The 13,595-nt window shown below is 28.3% G+C and overlaps 3 protein-coding genes across 5 annotated transcripts; 2 read left to right on the forward strand and 1 right to left on the reverse strand.

The window, feature by feature from the left end:
- The first annotated feature begins 3,112 nt into the window (after nucleotides 1-3,112).
- LOC114941263 (small ribosomal subunit protein eS10) lies at nucleotides 3,113-4,442 on the forward strand. The gene is made up of 3 exons (XM_029316187.2): nucleotides 3,113-3,197; nucleotides 3,799-3,943; nucleotides 4,059-4,442. Exons 1-3 carry the CDS (start codon nucleotides 3,136-3,138, stop codon nucleotides 4,392-4,394), a joined length of 543 nt encoding a protein of 180 aa, XP_029172020.1. The 5' UTR covers nucleotides 3,113-3,135; the 3' UTR covers nucleotides 4,395-4,442.
- A 913-nt stretch (nucleotides 4,443-5,355) lies between these two features.
- On the reverse strand, nucleotides 5,356-8,803 carry bc10 (BLCAP apoptosis inducing factor bc10). 2 transcript variants are annotated; one of them, XM_029316194.2, is made up of 2 exons: nucleotides 8,656-8,803; nucleotides 5,356-8,546 (listed from the first exon to the last, which is right to left on the reverse strand). In XM_029316194.2, the coding sequence occupies exon 2, from the start codon at nucleotides 8,474-8,476 to the stop codon at nucleotides 8,234-8,236; it is 243 nt and encodes an 80-aa protein (XP_029172027.1). In that variant the 5' UTR covers nucleotides 8,477-8,546; nucleotides 8,656-8,803; the 3' UTR covers nucleotides 5,356-8,233. The 2 variants fall into 2 exon arrangements, with proteins under 2 accessions (XP_029172027.1, XP_029172026.1); XM_029316193.2 differs by having other exon boundaries at nucleotides 5,356-8,558.
- A 417-nt stretch (nucleotides 8,804-9,220) lies between these two features.
- LOC114937846 (uncharacterized) lies at nucleotides 9,221-11,483 on the forward strand. Of its 2 annotated transcripts, XM_029311511.2 has the most exons (9): nucleotides 9,226-9,516; nucleotides 9,613-9,693; nucleotides 9,869-10,183; nucleotides 10,296-10,365; nucleotides 10,442-10,515; nucleotides 10,605-10,671; nucleotides 10,752-10,822; nucleotides 10,912-10,981; nucleotides 11,078-11,481. In XM_029311511.2, the coding sequence occupies exons 1-9, from the start codon at nucleotides 9,409-9,411 to the stop codon at nucleotides 11,287-11,289; spliced, it is 1,068 nt and encodes a 355-aa protein (XP_029167344.2). In that variant the 5' UTR covers nucleotides 9,226-9,408; the 3' UTR covers nucleotides 11,290-11,481. The 2 variants fall into 2 exon arrangements, with proteins under 2 accessions (XP_029167346.2, XP_029167344.2); XM_029311513.2 differs by lacking the exons at nucleotides 10,442-10,515; nucleotides 10,605-10,671 and having other exon boundaries at nucleotides 9,221-9,516; nucleotides 11,078-11,483.
- Nucleotides 11,484-13,595: the final 2,112 nt, after the last annotated feature.

Below are 13,595 nucleotides of genomic sequence, written 5' to 3' on the forward strand. Positions count from 1 at the left end.
ATAATGAAAAACGACGATAATGATAATAAAAGACAACAAATAAAATATCAAAATATTATAAGGAGGCAATTAAAAGATACTTTAGATCCGTTTGATACACCAGAGACTACATTTGTCAAACTATACAGGTATAAATAAATTTTTATTATAAATTTCATTTGCAGTATATGTTAAATTATAATTTGCATATATATATATATATATATATATACACATTGAATATTTATCTATATTTTAAATTATAATTTCTTGTTATGATATAATTTCATATATCTTTAATGTAATTTTTATATATTTCAGGTTAAATAAAGCTGCAACTATGGAGCTAATAGAAGAATTGATACCTTTTATTGATACCCGCCAATTAAAGAGAGAAAGACAGCAATTCCACCACATTTACAAGTTGTTAATTTTTCAAATATTTTCCTTCATCTTTCCTATTTTATTAAAATGTTCTTATAGTGTTTTCTACTTTATATAAACTGGACAGTCAATGCTCAACAAATACCAAATGCTTTATATTATATTTAGTTAAATTTTTATTGCTTTACGTAAAATCGTACTTATTGGTGCACTGAGTGCGTAATTTTTATCAAGTAGAAAACATATATGTATGCATATATGCTTTACGGAATGTTCACTATATATGGTTTGTGCTCCCGTGAATCTAGGGATATTGTATTTTCATCTTGCTCATAGCCAATCGCGTGTATTTCTTCACGTGAAATGAATGTGCGAAAAGTGAGAAAAATCGACACAAGTAGACAATCGATCCCCTGATTGGCTTCTGCGTTTCTATTTTTTGCTTTTCTGCCAAGATGTGAATCCGGCCTTACGGGAGTTTGTGTCCATATATGTAATACTACTATATTGCTAACAGCCATAAGAAGAAAAGAGAAAAAAGATACGCCGAAGAGAGACAAGTATAGCGGGACAGTTAGCCGTTCTGCGCATGCGTGACTTATATAAAGGCGTATCAATAGGTCTGTTCGTTTTGGCTACACTAGCTACACTAATTCAGAGGTTATCTTTTTTTTCCAATGTTGAGCAAAAAAGACAACCTCTGAACTAGTGTGACCAGTGTAGCCAAAACGAACAGATCTAGTATCATATAATATTTCTCATCCCCACTTTCGGTTTTAGCACATGCGCACATCGCGCAACTGTCCTTTAGAGCAAGACACGAATATATTGTCTGCACCGTAATGTTGGCTACAGTTTCTCGACCTGTGTTAGCAATATAGTAGTATTACATATATGTTTGTGTTGCCTAAAGGTGCAATTTCATGGAGCTAAGGAAAGCTGGTATATTACCCCCACTCCACCGTAATACAAAGCAGCGTTGAAAAGCTGTTCGTTATCGCCTCCTACCTTTTCATGGAGCGAAAGAAAACTGGCGTATTACCCCTGCTCCACTGCAATACAAAGCAGCATTTTTTACAAAAATAAAAATTTGCCTTTTGATTGTTCCGTTCTCCTCAATAATTAACCGTGTATAAAAATTAATTAAATGGATTGTAATAATAAATACAAGTACATAGAACAATATAGACGTACAGTGTCAATTACAGTTGCAGCAGAAGTTCGGAAACGACGCATAGTAGTGGTTGCAGTAATATAGTCTCGCACACACCACAAGTGTACAGCTCCATTAACTTAACCGGTCGATTTTGACTTAAAAAAATTTTTTTTTAATCGTTCGTTGGTAATTGTTGGTCCAATTGCAACGTTTGTTAGTTATATATATATTTATTTAATTAAAAAAAAAATTAGCATTAAGTTAGCCGGAAAAATCTTACTTTTAATTAAAAAACGGTCTAATCGATGCGTAATCGTTTGTTGATGATTGTTGGTCTAATTTTATCGTTTTTTGGTTTATTATTAGTCTTAAAAACGAAAAATTATCACATTGAGGCCGCATCTAAATACATAAATTGAATATTATGATTTTGGAAAGAAAATATTTTTATCGGCTCTCAATATTAAGAATATAAATATGATGTTTTTAAATCGGCCAACAGAGCCAAAGCATAAAAAATTAATTATTTGGAACTGTATCTCTCGGTTTGAGATCACTAAGTTCCATATATAAATTAATCTCGAAATTTACATATAGAGAAATAGGCGCGAAAAATATAGGTCCGAAAAGTCGCTGAAGCGGGAATCGAACCCGCGTCTTTCACTTTCCGGGCGACTGCTCTTACCAACTAAGCTATTCAGACCCTTTCGATCCTATATTTTTCATTTGCCTTTTAGTAGATGTTAGTAAATAACTTGGTAAGAGCAGTCGTCCGGAAAGTGAAAATTAATTTAACCGAACCGAATATAAAAATTGCCATGTATTGTTTAAATTAATTTTTCTTGAAAATAGTTAATTGAAATCTTTATGCCCTATCCCTTTACTAGCAAAATATTTCTATTCTATCTCAAATATTTAGTAAGTCATCTTTATTATAATGACTTTTGAGCTGGAAAATAAATAATAAAATATTTTAATAAAAAGCAAAGTAAAAAGATATGTACATAATTTTTTGATATATTGCCCAAAGTCAACGTCATAAAAATTATAAGCCTTGAATTACGCGAACGCTACGCGCGAAAGACAAAACCTCGCCTTTGGCCACACGAATCCACGAGACGCATCGGTGAGGTGAGACAAAGCCAGAGCGATGGATCGTTGATCTCTGTCTGACTCAGCTGTTCGGTTCTCAAGCTAGTTCTTAGCTGAATAGTTCGGACATGAACCATATCACGGAATCGAACTATTTACCGTGCTTTTTACCGAACGTCACGACGTATATTAGCGAATAATAATTTTTCATTAAATTAAATATTTTTTTGTAGATTGAGTATGTTACACTTTTATTATCCATTTAATTCATAAATTTCAAAGTTGTCTTTCACACTTGTTAATATCGTTTGTAGTTAGAAAAATCCAACTACAAAATTATGTCTTTAGCGATTACGTGACGTCATCGCTAGAGACATTATATCGCTGAAAACGAGCGATGAGCGATACATGAAAAGGTACCTTAAAAGTAAAAGAGCCAATCACGTTCGATTGCGAATAAGCGGTTCGTTCTACTGAACGTAGCCATATGACATCGATTAATTCGAGATATCGACGCATGGCACATGTCGGTGTTGTCGCGACTGACTGGTCCTTTCCGATACGAGGTGTACGCTAAAGTTGTCAAGTAAGTTGATTTTCCAGTAATATCCATTTTAATCCTATTTATTCGTGAGAATTACAAAAAAGTGGAAAGTTTGTTGAAATCCATAATTTTTCCAAAATCAAATATATTTCATTATATTTTGATAATTCTATTATTATAGATATATTTGTAGATATATATATTTGTAGATATGTATAACCTGTGTTCTATTTTTCTTTTAAATAAGATAAGTTGCAGGTTTTTAAAATTTTTTAAAATAATTTATATAATTGTGTAGCTCTTTAAAATATCATTTCGACATATAATTTTTTTGTGTGTAATATGTGTGCGATTATTTTGTGATATACATAACCTCATTTAAGTGATTGAATTAAAGTTAAAAGCACGTTCTTTAAAAACAAAGGAAAATATAATACTAGAGATCATATTATTAAAGAAAAACATAAAAGATTATATTTACGAACTTATCTACTTTTTTTTCCATTTATTAATATATTTTAAGATATATTTAAAAATATAAAGTATATACATACAAAATAAAATATAGTAATATTTATTAACGATAAATATAGTAATATTATTAAAGATTTTATACCAGAGTATTTTCATTATTTTCATATAGAATGTTGATGCCAAAAAAGAATCGTGTAGCTATCTACGAATACCTTTTCAAGGAAGGAGTTATGGTAGCGAAGAAAGATTATCATGCGTCAAAACATCCGGAGCTAGAAAATATTCCCAATCTTCAAGTTATTAAGGCTATGCAGGTAACGATCCATAATATCTTTTATACATTATATAAAGATCTTATCGCATTGTTAAAAATTATGAACATTTTTTACTTTGTAGGACTTAATGCATTTTATCTTATTTATCTTTTAGTCTTTAAAATCCAGAGGATACGTGAAGGAACAATTCGCTTGGAGGCATTTCTACTGGTACCTTACAAATGATGGTATTGAATATTTGCGTGGATACCTGCATCTACCGCCTGAAATCGTGCCCTCGACTCTCAAGAAACAACCGAGGTCTGAAACCACGAGACCGAGACCTGCCGCGACCAGGAGCGAAGGTTCGAGACCAACGGAGGATCGCGCGGGATACAGGCGAGGTCCAGGTGGTCCTCCAGGCGCCGGTGACAAGAAGGCTGATGTAGGCGCAGGTACCGGTGACCTCGAATTCCGTGGTGGCTTCGGTCGTGGAAAAGCTCTTCAATAGCTTTCTTTTTATATATATAATGAATCTAAATAAATATTCTAAAATATATCACGTTTTTTTATATTGTGTCCTTTAATTCAAATAATGCTTTTTTCAATTTTTTACCTTATATGTACTATAAAAAGAATATATTTAAATTATTTTATACAAAATCGTACAAGACTGGAAGGAACCCAAAAACAAAATTATTTTTAAATTATTCGTCTTTTAATTTTATTGAACGTTTCTTATGATCCTTTGACTAAATAATAATAATACTATATAGGGTGTTCAGGAGGAAAGGTACATATTTCAGGAGATTGTAGTATAGACCATTTTGAGTAAAAAAGTTATTCGCGCAAAATATTCATATTAACATGTATGTGTCCAATTTTCAATAGTTGTAGGGTTACAGCCGTTTGAATGTTAAACATCAACGAAATTTTTCACAGATGAACAAGAGTATAAAAATGACATTTCTGCAAAAAACTTACAATAATTAATGAAGACCACACGAAGAACTTACTGATGAAAATACAAAAAACTTATTGGTGCTTTTATTGATGCAAAATCTATGTTATTTAAATATGTTTGTAGGATTTTTGCATCAATAAAAGCACCAATAAGTTTTTTGTATTTTCATCAGTAAGTTCTTCATGTGGTCTTCATTAATTATTGTAAGTTTTTTGCAGAAATAAGTCATTTTTATACTCTTGTTCATTAGTGGCAGATTTCGTTGATGCTTAATATTCAAACAGCTGTAACCCCACACCTATTGAAAATTGGACACATGTTAATATGAATTTTTTTACTCAAAAAGGTCCATACTACAACCTCCTGAAATATGTACCTTTCCTTCTGAAACACTCTTATATATGAGTAATTATATACATGAAGGAGAGACATGTGATTTTTTTCTAAAATTTATATATATTAAATTACATGTGTTGGAAGCAAAGATTACAGAATAATATCAGCAAAGTTCAAATATATTTGGAAATTTATTGTGTTTAAATGTAAAGTAAATTTATTATGTTTTTATATAATTGTTAAAGTAAATTAAGATTTTTCAAAATTTTTTCTACATTTGTGTTTATACAGCAGATAATTTTTATATGTATAGTCCAAATTCTTGTCACACACACACACACACACGCACGCACGCACGCACACACACACACACACACACACACACACACACACACACGATTACAATTTAAAAATTTTAATAAATATTCCTAAAATTTTTTCGCAATTCTCTGTGAAGAATTAAGTTCTTTGGTTTAATATCAAAGTATTACTTGTCAATATAAGTTTACAGGATATATGTAGGAATATAATTGATTTTCGATAGCATAAAGATACATATAAAATATTTACTAACTTTTAATTCAATGTTTATTTGTATTTGTTAAGTTATTATCGACAATATTTTTTTTCTTTTGTTACCATAACTGTCAATATTTACATTGGTAACATTATATATACTCTGAAATACTTATACTAAGTTTGATATCTATTCATAGATAGAGTAAGTTAGAATTATAAATTATAGCACAGAGTTTGTATCACTTAAATCTCTTTAAAATATCGTAATCTGGCAAATTTTTTTCTTTTCTATTTATAACTATAAATATAACTTATATTCCTGGCAACATAAAGCGGTTAACACAAGTTGCAATTAAATCAAATTATATTAAATATTGACAAATTGTTTGAAAAATCAGTGCAATTAATGCATAACAATCATTCAATAAAGGTTTCATCATTTTTTTTAAGTTCTAAAATTGATTAATATATATTTTATAAATATTTTTTTCCTATTTTTGTTAATTTGTCTATATCTTTTCAAAATTAATTGAATAATATCTTAAATTTTAATGATTTTTGTACATTATGTTTATGTTGTTTTAATATAAACACATTATTTTTAATTGAAATAAATTTAACAATATTATATATTACGTAGTACAATATTCATTTACATATTATTCAAAGCAAAGCAAGACTTTAATAAAGTACATTGTAATTTTATACAATTATTTTTTCAAGCATTTGTAAGGAAGAAAATCAATTTCTATTCTTTCTAAAAAGAAAAAATCACATTATATCATTATTGTTATAAAAAGACATTAGAATTGCATGTAAAAGTTAGAGAAATATGAAAAAATATATTATTAATGCATAATCTAGCAATAAATATAAAACTTCTATTTTTTGTATATAATGATGAGTAAAAGTATTAGAATTTTGCACTAGAATTTTTTAAATTTACTTTACTTTTGTTAACCATTGTAATAATTCTAGAGTTTGTACAACCTTTAAATATTGTAATAGTTCTAGTATCTGTGTACAAATTTCATTGAACTATATCTTTGTTAGTCCTGTTATTTAGAATTCTATAAATAATCTAAAACACACAAATTCAATGTGTTAAAGTGTTCAACATTATATAACATTATATTACAATACAATACATAGACTGAAATTTTGACAACTAGCTATAAACCGAAAAAATTTAAAAGCTATCTGCCTAGCATAGTATTATGGATGAAGCACAGTAATCGATTAGAGCTAGGCTCTACGCACAATAAAAAAAATACTAGGAGTAGAAATAAATAATAAATTATTAGGAAAATTATTATTCATAATATTTAATATTCATTCCTATTCCTAAAATTTCCTCCACACATTGTATCTTTTTTAAATAAAATAATTCCTCACATTTTCTCTATTGTGCGCAGGACCTCATTTTAAAAGTCGTCTATAGAAAGGAAGTAGAAACAGTGGAAATCCGTAGAGACAAAAATAATTATCTAGAATAAATAAAGTGCGATATCACATCTTACTGTGTCGCAATTTGTGCTCCAGCAGCATTGCTTATAAATATATTAGGAATAGAAACTATTATATATATAAAGAAATAAATATTATTTTATTAAAAAAATTAAGAGAATGTCAAGAACAAGAATAAATATTTAATATTAGGAAGAAAAATTAGAAATTATATTTTATTTCTCAAAATAAAGAAGTGAAATCTACTAACATACAATGCATTGAGAATTAAATTAAAAAAAAGAAAAAAAACTAACAATTTTAATTTTTAAATATGTATTAAAACTTCTGAGTTCCCGCCGCAGTCTTTTATTTCGAAATGGCATTAAAGAATTTTATTATTTTTTTATTTTGAAATGGCATCTAAGAATTTTTAGCGTGTTTTAAGAAATAAATTCCTAATTTCTATTATTAATATTTAATATTTATTCCTAATTCTAATATTAAATATTTATTTCTATACTTAATATTTTTTCTATTGTGCACAGAGTCTCACTTTGATATTCTGTTATAGGAAGTAGAGATAATGGAAATCAATAAGAGAGGAGAATAATTCTAGAAAGAAGAGCGATCTTAGACATCGCATCTCATTATATCGCAATTTGTGCTCCATATGTAATTATCAATAAATATTAAGAATAAAAATTATTTTATTTCAAGAAACAATAGAGAGAATGTTACAAATAAAAATAAGTATTTAATATTAGAAATAGGAATTATAAATTATTTTATTTCTCAAAACAAGAAAACAAAATAAACTAATACACGATTAGTGTTTTGAAATAAAATAGTTCCTAAAAATTAACATTTAGTTTATTCCAAATATTTTCTCTATTATTTTTTGAAATAAAGTAATTCCTATATAATTTCTGTTTCTAATGTTTAATATTTATTCCTATTTCTATCATTTTCTTTATTGTGCACAGGACTTCACTTCAAAATTCTGTTACAGCAAGGAAGTAGAAACGATGGAAATCGATAAAAAGGAGATAAAAATAATTCTCTAAAATAAATAAAGCGCATTCTTAGCCATTATCGCATCTCACTGTGTCGCAATTTGTGCTCCATAGCAGGCAGTTGCCTATGCCGCTGTAACAAATGAGGAAGACAGCAGCGAGGAACACGAGGCTGCAAATAGTGCAGGGCTTACGCTCTAGGAAGAATCCGATCAGGTAAAGCGCCATGAACATGACGTGGGTTTGCAGCAGCGCCGGATTCACAGGTTTTGGTATTAGCAGCACCGGAATCAGCCACTGTAGGCAGTACATTTTTTCTCGTGCGTGCGTGAAGATGGTTCAAACTGCCTCCCGTTACGTTCACATCGAATGAGTATCTCACCTACAACAGGACCTTCGGGGAAATAACATGAGAGCAACAGAGCAATACAGCTAATAACAAATATCTCATCGGCATAGAAAGAGATAAATAGAGAGAGATTATTATTAACCTCATTTGGAAGCATCGTTGCTTGCACATAAATCAGTTTGTCGCCAACAATTTGTCATTCTTTACACAATTTTAAATATGCATTTTTTTCGTTCGTACAATTGCTCGCTGCTATACTGCAAATATATTAAGGTTAGAAAGGAAAAAGAGGGAGAAGAAAAACACCAATCAACATCAACACTGACCTAGTTTACACTCAGCCATCCAATCTCGTGTGACGTCCTGCCATTGGTCGAAACCCTAATTTTTTCGCGCTAACATTATTTCTTGCGAGAATCTATTGTGACGTCCCGTCTATTTTAAAATTTTTATTTTTCAATATAACTATTGCGCGCTACTCATATTCTCGTAGAAATAAAATTATTAACAATCATTATACTTTACTAATCGCTCTAATCTGACTATTTTAACATTAATAGATAAAATCGCCAGATCTGGGGTCCTCTACCTAGGAACCAAACATCTCTATCTAGTCCTAACCACGCGACCAATCAGGCGCCATCTAGGGACCCCAGAGACGGCATGTAACTAGCGGAACTAACCAGGGGATCGATTGTCTATTTGTGTCGATTTTTCTCACTTTTCGCACATTCATTTCACGTGAAGAAATACACGCGATTGGCTATGAGCAAGGTGAAAATACGATATCCCTAGATTCACGGGAGTACAAACCATTGTGAATACTCCGTAAAGCGTATATGCATGCATATATGTTTCAGTGATATCTTTATCTTTATAACCTCTGTGAATAAGAATGAATGTTACAGAGAAACAAAAAGAAATTATATTAAATTTTATGACTAAACATTCTGATTTCGGTCGGGGGCGGATAAGATACAATAATGAAAATAAGCGAAAAATGGTAAGTAATGGATATTGCGATTAATAACGTAATAAATATTATTTTAGATTTCCTAAAAATATGATTTAACAATCTTTAATTTCTAAACGTTTATAGGATGAACTGTGGGAAAAATTAACAAAAATATTAAATACAGCTGGATGTGGGCCGTGCAAATCAGCTAAAGAATGGGCCAAGGTAAATTTTATTACATTTTATTAGTGTTTTATATAAATCTAATAGTTGTAACAAAATCTGTGATAAAGTAGCGAGTTAGTTTACATCAACATATTTAATTTTATGTAATATTTGTTTTTGAGTTTTAAGTATTTTAAATTATTATTCATCACTGATCTTTATTTTTTTTATTTAGACGTGGAGAGATTGGAAATCCAACACATTAAAGAAAATTGCAAAACAGAAGACACATATGATGGGAACAGGTGGTGGATCACCTGCTAAAAATCTACAATTAACATTAATTGAACAAAGTTTATTGGACTTTTTAACTCCAGACGCTACTGGCCTATCAGGAATATCTGAAGGCGGATTTGAAGATGTAATGCCAAATCAGTTGATATTATGTTCTCAACCCATTTCTCCTCGAATACCAAATCAGGATTTGGCACTACATAATTTTAGCAATGAAATATTCCATTCATCTGAAATTGAAGACAATAACGTTTCAGTAAGTACTACGATTCTTTTTATAAATAATATTGCAATTTTGTAATAAATAATTCTGTAAGTTTTGGAAATCGTAGATAGAATTTCATTTTATATTTTTATATAATTAATAGGAGCAAGATAATCAGGCAATTTATGCAGCTTCAAGTGCAAAGAGACTTGTATCGACAAAATATTTAAAAGGTATAAGAAATCTAATTTATATTAAAATTAATATTTACATGTATAATAAATATCTTAATTACATTCCTTTATTTAGGTACGAAGAAACCAAAAGTTATGAACACTGTATTTGATTTATCATCTGATAATGAAAACGACGATAATGCTTTAGTATGTATTATCATTTTTTTATGATGTAGTATTGCAATTTTTAGAAATCTTAGATGTGATTTCATATTATATTTTTATATAATTAATAGGAGCAAGATAATCAGGCAATTTATACAGCTTCAGCAAAGGGATTAGTATCGACAAAATATTTAAAAGGTATTAAAAAATCTAATTTATATTAAATATATTAATATTTACATGTATAATAAATATTGTAATTACATTCCTTTGTTTAGGTACGAAGAAACCAAAAGTTATGACCAATGTATTCGATTCATCATCTAATGAAAACGACGATAATGCTTTAGTATGTATTATCATTTTTTTATGATATAGTATTGCAATTTTTAGAAATCCTGAATGTGATTTCATATTATGTTTTTATATAATTAATAGGAGCAAGATACTCAGGCAATCTATACAGCTCCAAGTGCTAAGGGACTTGCATCGACAAAATATTCAGAAGGTACGAAAACTAAAAAATGTATTAATATTTACACATATAAGTTTTAAGTTTTAGTTATAAATTTTCAGTTTTTTTTACAAACATCCCTTTATTTAGGTATAAAGAAACCAAAACTTATGACGACTGCAATGAACTTATTAGAAAGGAAATCTTCTATATCGGAAAACTTAAAACAAAAAATGTTGGAACTAAAACAAGAAAAACTACAATTAAACAAAGAAAAATTAGCAGTTGATAAAGGTATTCTGCAAGAACTACAGAATTTAAATAATAATATATTATCTATACGAGAAGTGGACAGTATTTGATAAATTTTCAAGATTCACCATAAACTGTCTGACAAATTTAAGAATAATATGATTAATATGATTTGTTAGATCATTTTGATTTATTTTGCTTCCGAAAAGATTTGAGTAAAATTAACACGTGTTACAAAAGTTGTCTTTATTAAGATTTTGATTAATATGATTTGTTAGGTCATTTTGATTTATTTTGCTTCCGAAAAGATTTGAGTAAAATTAACACGTGTTACAAAAGTTGTCTTTATTAAGATTTTGATTAATATGATTTGTTAGTTCATTTTGATTTGATTTTGCTTTCGAAAAGATTGAAATAAAATTAACACGTGTTACAAAAGTTGTCTTTATTAAGATTTTGATTAATATGATTGTTAGATCATTTTGATTTATTTTGCTTCCGAAAAGAAAAATTAACACGTGTTACAAAAGTTGTCTTTATTAAGATTTTGATTAATATGATTTGTTAGGTCATTTTGATTTATTTTGCTTCCGAAAAGATTTGAGTAAAATTAACACGTGTTACAAAAGTTGTCTTTATTAAGATTTTGATTAATATGATTTGTTAGTTCATTTTGATTTTGATTTTGCTTTCGAAAAGATTGAAATAAAATTAACACGTGTTACAAAAGTTGTCTTTATTAAGATTTTGATTAATATGATTTGTTAGATCATTTTGATTTATTTTGCTTCCGAAAAGATTTGAGTAAAATTAACACGTGTTACAAAAGTTGTCTTTATTAAGATTTTGATTAATATGATTTGTTAGTTCATTTTGATTTTGATTTTGCTTTCGAAAAGATTGAAATAAAATTAACACGTGTTACAAAAGTTGTCTTTATTAAGATTTTGATTAATATGATTTGTTAGATCATTTTGATTTATTTTGCTTCCGAAAAGATTTGAGTAAAATTAACACGTGTTACAAAAGTTGTCTTTATTAAGATTTTGATTAATATGATTTGTTAGTTCATTTTGATTTTGATTTTGCTTTCGAAAAGATTGAAATAAAATTAACACGTGTTACAAAAGTTGTCTTTATTAAGATTTTGATGAAATGTACTGTGATAATCTTAATTATTAATTTATTATAAGATTATGAAATGTACTAATTTTGTGATACAATTTATGTGATAAATATATATATAAATATAGTGCTACCAAGCAATTTATTACAAATTGATATTTAAAATTTTTTTATAAATTCTGGAACATAAATTGTGGCTAAATATATTTTTCAAAGACAATACCTAATAAACCATTCTTGTAATATAGACGGTATACTTTATTAGGAAACTTGTTATACGGTTTTTTGAAAATACAATGGTGATGGAAGAACAAGTATAGATAAGTAGATAAGTATAGATAAGTATAGATAAGTATAGTATAAGTATAGATAAGTATAGATAAGTAGATCAGTGTACCGTTTATGTGCAAAAAAAAAATATATATAAATATATATATATACTATTCAAAATACCATCGCACAATATTTCTTCGTACTTCTTCTGCTTGCATTATATTTATATCATTAAATGGTATCGGCACTTCTCCTTATTCCTCCAAATATACTTCATTTAATGGAATTCTCCATTTACAAGCAATGTTATGTAAAACACAACATGCATTTACAATTAGAGCTGTAAAGAATAGATTTAAAAAATACCTTTTCTTATCTCAATTATGCACTATAATCAGGGTTGGGAAAGTTACTTTGTAAAAATAACTAGTTGCAGTTACAGTTATCTTATTGAAACAGTAACTAGTTACAGTTACAAGTTACCGATTTTAAAAAATAACTCGTTACAGTTACAGTTACTCAAAAAGTAACGAGTCGTTACTTTTCAATTACTTTTTAAAAATAATTATACATTATTTTAAATATAAGGAGCTTACATTTTATGCACAACCACAGTCAAGTATTTAAAAAAATTCTTGAATGTAATATTGATCGATTTGCTTGCGACTTTGTGATTACCATCAATGTATGAATGACCTTTATATACAACAGTAAAAATAGTTATATATGGTAACTTACTAAATGGTAATCGCAAAGTTGCAAGCAAATCGATCAATTATTACATTTAAGAATTTTTTTAAATACTTGACTGTGATTGGTCGATTGTAATTATGTGTTGTATTATTTTATGTACACAAAATTAAAATTTTAGGTAAAAGATTAAATCATATGAAGATCCATATATATATGCTACTGTTATCAAAATTTAATTTAATAATATAACGGCTACCATACTTAAACGATACTTTTAGCGGATGTTTCCAAAAAAAGTAATTAATAAAGTAACTGTTAAAATAGT

The sequence above is a fragment of the Nylanderia fulva genome, unplaced genomic scaffold (assembly GCF_048542155.1).
Source record: "Nylanderia fulva isolate GAGA-0341 unplaced genomic scaffold, ASM4854215v1 Scaffold122, whole genome shotgun sequence".
NCBI lineage: Eukaryota > Metazoa > Arthropoda > Insecta > Hymenoptera > Formicidae > Nylanderia > Nylanderia fulva.

What these genes read in the sequence shown, in the direction of transcription:
- LOC114941263 (XM_029316187.2), top strand. Translation starts at nt 3,136, where the DNA reads ATGTCGGTGTTGTCGCGACTGACTGGTCCTTTCCGATACGAGGTGTAC. An exon ending in GTGTACGCTAAAGTTGTCAA is followed by an intron (nt 3,198 to 3,798) that starts GTAAGTTGATTT and finishes ATTTTCATATAG; the next exon opens with AATGTTGATGCCAAAAAAGA. An exon ending in AAGTTATTAAGGCTATGCAG is followed by an intron (nt 3,944 to 4,058) that starts GTAACGATCCAT and finishes TTTATCTTTTAG; the next exon opens with TCTTTAAAATCCAGAGGATA.
- bc10 (XM_029316194.2), bottom strand. Translation starts at nt 8,476, where the DNA reads ATGTACTGCCTACAGTGGCTGATTCCGGTGCTGCTAATACCAAAACCT.
- LOC114937846 (XM_029311511.2), top strand. Translation starts at nt 9,409, where the DNA reads ATGAATGTTACAGAGAAACAAAAAGAAATTATATTAAATTTTATGACT. An exon ending in ATGAAAATAAGCGAAAAATG is followed by an intron (nt 9,517 to 9,612) that starts GTAAGTAATGGA and finishes AAACGTTTATAG; the next exon opens with GATGAACTGTGGGAAAAATT. An exon ending in AAAACGACGATAATGCTTTA is followed by an intron (nt 10,823 to 10,911) that starts GTATGTATTATC and finishes TATAATTAATAG; the next exon opens with GAGCAAGATACTCAGGCAAT.